The 5,000-nt window shown below is 41.9% G+C and overlaps 1 protein-coding gene across 2 annotated transcripts in view; it reads left to right on the top strand.

The window, feature by feature from the left end:
* pklr (pyruvate kinase L/R) overlaps positions 1-5,000 on the top strand; it is a 7,607-nt gene that overhangs the window by 2,489 nt on the left and 118 nt on the right. For both annotated transcript variants that reach the window (XM_059546981.1, XM_059546982.1), the window contains exons 6-11: positions 1,027-1,300; positions 1,378-1,528; positions 4,053-4,205; positions 4,300-4,466; positions 4,606-4,787; positions 4,873-5,000. The exon at positions 4,873-5,000 is cut by the window's right edge and continues 118 nt beyond it. In XM_059546981.1, the coding sequence (XP_059402964.1) occupies positions 1,027-1,300; positions 1,378-1,528; positions 4,053-4,205; positions 4,300-4,466; positions 4,606-4,787; positions 4,873-4,979 (1,034 nt within the window). In that variant the 3' untranslated portion in view covers positions 4,980-5,000. The remainder of the gene's footprint in view (positions 1-1,026; positions 1,301-1,377; positions 1,529-4,052; positions 4,206-4,299; positions 4,467-4,605; positions 4,788-4,872) is intronic.

The raw sequence follows: 5,000 nt of genomic DNA, 5'->3' as shown, positions 1-5,000 counted from the left end.
ACATCAGCTCGCATTCACAACAGACATAAAGTGTCTTGATGTTAACAAAACAATGTTTTCATTTGAATGCGGACAAAACTGCTATTTATTGTTCTGCACCTACAAAAGAAGAAGCCATCTTTAATAATAAGCAAGTTTTTTTTACTCTTAAGATCTGAAATGTTGAGAAAACTAAATTTATGTGGATATCAAATTCTAGATCAATGTCAGACAGTTTGATTGCCCTCCGGACATTATAAGAAAAATTGATTACTTTAGTGTCTGAGTACAAATATCTGGGCATTATAATCGATTACACATTATATTTTGGCTCACATATTAATTATTTGAGACAAAAATGACAGAAGGAGGTAGGGTTTTATTTGAGAAATAAGTTATTTTTCATTTAATTTCATGCTGCTTTAAGGTTTATCACTGATTGTAAACATTTAACACATCATTGTACATTATAGAGTAGAGTTGGATGGTTTTCTCTTGCTTTTTGAAGGAAATTGGTACTTAATGATATATAAGGCAGTTTTCTTGTTTTTTTACTACAGTATCTCTGTTGTTTGATTCAACAAAAACTGCTTTCACAAATGTATTATAATCTCAACGTGCCTTCAGTTAGAAATAATCTAGGTACTATGGATTTGTAATATGCTGCCCCTTCAGACTGGAAGTTTCTTCAAATTAATCAAAGGTTAAATCAATTGGTGCCTTTTAGATATTTTAAAACAACTTTTGAGTAGTTTGGAGACAGACGTGGTGATCTGCAGATGTTTCTAATGGCTGTATCTCTTGCGAGATTTTATGATTGTGTATTGTATGTTACATGTATTTGTAAATTTGGTCCGTCTATCTTGGCCAGGACACTCCTGCAAAACAGATTTTAAATGAAGGTAAAAAAGTAAAAAAGTGGCACAAGGATAATGAAATCAAATTAAATCATAAGCAGATTTCACGAAGCATCGGATTATTTTGGTCATAAATGGATCATTTTTTCCAATGAAGTATCTCATGTCTCCTGAACTCTTCTTCTGTCAGGTGAGACGTGGGTGGAGACTCGTGTCGAGAACGGTGGCATTCTGGGTAGTCGTAAAGGTGTGAATCTGCCGGGGTTGGAGCTGGTGAACCTGCCAGCGGTGAGCGATCACGATCGATCTGACCTGCTGTTCGGTGTCCAGCAGGACGTGGACATCATCTTCGCCTCCTTCATCCGCTCAGCTGAGGATGTGAGGGCCGTGAGAGAGGCACTGGGAGCCAGAGGACACAACATCAAAATCATCAGCAAAGTGGAGAGCAGACAGGGAGTTCTGAAGTGAGGCTCAGACACACCTCCTGCTTCCACACACTCTTGATCTCTGTTTCCTCACATCTCAACACTTCTCACTGTAGTTTCGAGGAGATCCTGAAGGAGAGCGATGGCATCATGGTGGCCCGCGGTGACCTGGGCATCGAGATCCCGGCAGAGAAAGTCTTCATCGCTCAGAAGATGATGATCGGACGCTGTAATTCTGCAGGGAAACCTGTGATCTGTGCCACACAGGTGTCTCATATGTGTTTCTGGTGATCAGCTTCAACAACTGAACTAATGAGAATATTGTCCATGCAAATCAAGAGTGTGCGCTAATCAGTGCTTAATTTGTAAATTGGTAACGGAGCATTCGTGCAATCACATGGGTGGACCAGTTTAAGTGATTAAGAGCATGCATCGGATGCTTTTAGGGTCTGTAACGCCACGAATAACCTGGAAATGCCATGCAATTTTAAAACAGCAAATTCCAGGCCTAAAAAAAGTTTAGAAAAAATAGTGGAATGGTTTTTTCTTTTACAAATCTCTGTATAATAGAGGTCCTAAATTTAGGTGGGGGAGTGTGTGTAGCTATATCGAATGGTTTAATAATTATCGAAGCTTCCGAGCTCATAATGAGGGAAATCTCGGCAAGGGTTAGGGCGAGCAATAGCGCGGCAATTGTTATTATTTTTCCATCACTAATTGATGTATGTATAAAATATTAAAATAAGGAGAAGCCTAAAACAGACCTGACCCGAATTTGTCCGAAGCCGGCCTGAGTGGCGTAAAAAGGAGGTAAAAAGGAGGGGGTCCGCCAAATGAGGCTTGTTCCGGCACAAATTAAGCCCTGACGCTAATTAGATCCGCACTTCTCAACCATTCTGACTCCCAGGACTCTCATTGTCAGACAATACTTGAAGACCTTTAAGATATTTCTGTTACTGGTTTATGTACGGAAACTAGTGCCAATTTAATATTTATATAAATATTATACATTTGTTTTTATAATCTATTTTTAATATTTACAACCCGAATTCCGGAAAAGTTGGGACGTTTTTTAAATTTTAATAAAATGAAAACTAAAGGAATTTCAAATCACATGAGCCAATATTTTATTCACAATAGAACATAGATAACGTAGCAAATGTTTAAACTGAGAAATTTTACACTTTTATCCACTTAATTAGCTCATTTAAAATTTAATGCCTGCTACAGGTCTCAAAAAAGTTGGCACGGGGGCAACAAATGGCTAAAAAAGCAAGCAGTTTTGAAAAGATTCAGCTGGGAGAACATCTAGTGATTAATTAAGTTAATTGATATCAGGTCTGTAACATGATTAGCTATAAAAGCTTTGTCTTAGAGAAGCAGAGTCTCTCAGAAGTAAAGATGGGCAGAGGCTCTCCAATCTGTGAAAGACTGCGTAAAAAAATTGTGGAAAACTTTAAAAACAATGTTCCTCAACGTCAAATTGCAAAGGCTTTGCAAATCTCATCATCTACAGTGCATAACATCATCAAAAGATTCAGAGAAACTGGAGAAATCTCTGTGCGTAAGGGACAAGGCCGGAGACCTTTATTGGATGCTTGTGGTCTTCGGGCTCTCAGACGACACTGCATCACTCATCGGCATGATTGTGTCAATGACATTACTAAATGGGCCCAGGAATACTTTCAGAAACCACTGTCGGTAAACACAATCCGCCGTGCCATCAGCAGATGCCAACTAAAGCTCTATCATGCAAAAAGGAAGCCATATGTGAACATGGTCCAGAAGCGCCGTCGTGTCCTGTGGGCCAAGGCTCATTTAAAATGGACTATTTCAAAGTGGAATAGTGTTTTATGGTCAGATGAGTCCAAATTTGACAATCTTGTTGGAAATCACGGACGCCGTGTCCTCCGGGCTAAAGAGGAGGGAGACCTTCCAGCATGTTATCAGCGTTCAGTTCAAAAGCCAGCATCTCTGATGGTATGGGGGTGCATAAGTGCATACGGTATGGGCAGCTTGCATGTTTTGGAAGGCTCTGTGAATGCTGAAAGGTATATAAAGGTTTTAGAGCAACATATGCTTCCCTCCAAACAACGTCTATTTCAGGGAAGGCCTTGTTTATTTCAGCAGGACAATGCAAAACCACATACTGCAGCTATAACAACAGCATGGCTTCGTCGTAGAAGAGTCCGGGTGCTAACCTGGCCTGCCTGCAGTACAGATCTTTCACCTATAGAGAACATTTGGCGCATCATTAAACGAAAAATACGTCAAAGACGACCACGAACTCTTCAGCAGCTGGAAATCTATATAAGGCAAGAATGGGACCAAATTCCAACAGCAAAACTCCAGCAACTCATAGCCTCAATGCCCAGACGTCTTCAAACTGTTTTGAAAAGAAAAGGAGATGCTACACCATGGTAAACATGCCCCGTCCCAACTATTTTGAGACCTGTAGCAGAAATCAAAATTGAAATGAGCTCATTTTGTGCATAAAATTGTAAACTTTCTCAGTTTAAACATTTGCTATGTTATCTATGTTCTATTGTGAATAAAATATTGGCTCATGTGATTTGAAAGTCTTTTAGTTTTCATTTTATTAAAATTTAAAAAACGTCCCAACTTTTCCGGAATTCTTTTGTACAATAGCCTATTCTAATTTAACTTTTATTGTCAAAGACAATATTCAAAGGCCTTCTGGATATTTCTTCTACTAGTTTATGTACAGAAACTATTAGAGGAGAAACATAAATGATGAGAATGAATTCTGATTCAGTGTGTGTGTGTTCAGATGCTGGAGAGTATGGTCCATCACATGCGTCCCACCCGTGCAGAGAGCAGTGATGTGGCCAATGCAGTGCTGGACGGAGCCGACTGCGTCATGCTGTCTGGAGAAACGGCCAAAGGACACTTCCCTGTAGAAGCTGTTGCCATGATGCACTCGGTGCGTGTGACAGCGTGACCTTTGACCCGTGACTGGACTGCACCGCAGTAACACCCTGTGTGTGTGTGTGTGTGTGTGTGTGTGTGTGTGTCAGATCTGTCGTGAGGCTGAGGCAGCCATCTTTCATCAGCAGCTGTTTGAAGAGCTGCGCCGTTTGACCCCGCTGACCTCTGACCCCACAGAGGTCACAGCCATCGGAGCTGTTGAGTCGTCCTTCAAATGCTGCGCTGGAGCCATCATCATCCTCACCATATCCGGCAGGTACACACACTCCCACACACACACACTCACACACTTCTGTCCAGTGAGACAAAGAGACAAACACAATGTTTTCTCGCTAACATGTTTTTTACGTCTCCATAATGTGGTTTCTGTTTGAGTCTCTGTGTGTGTGGTGCAGGTCGGCTCATCTATTATCTCGGTATCGTCCTCGCTGTCCGATCATCGCTGTGACGCGTGACATTCAGGTGGCCCGTCAATCACAGCTGCTCCGCGGCGTATTCCCCGCCCTCTTCCGAGTTCCGCCCACTGACATCTGGGCCGATGAGGTGGACAACTGCGTGACCTTTGCCATGGACATAGGTGAGTGTGTGTGTGTGTGTGTGTGTGTGTGTGTGTGTGTGTGTGGTGTTTGTGTGTGTAATGTGTAACGTGTGTCTGTGTGCAGGTAAAGCGCGGGGTTTCTTCACAGCGGGTGATATGGTGATCATCGTCACCGGCTGGAGTCCGGGATCTGGACACACAAACATCATGAGGGTGGTCACTGTGCCCTGAACCACAGCCTCTGATTCGCTG

Source organism: Carassius carassius, unplaced genomic scaffold (genome assembly GCF_963082965.1).
Source record: "Carassius carassius unplaced genomic scaffold, fCarCar2.1 SCAFFOLD_75, whole genome shotgun sequence".
In the NCBI taxonomy this organism is placed as follows: domain Eukaryota; kingdom Metazoa; phylum Chordata; class Actinopteri; order Cypriniformes; family Cyprinidae; genus Carassius; species Carassius carassius.
Note: the sequence above shows the minus strand (reverse complement) of the source record. Positions and strands in the feature narration are given on the sequence as shown.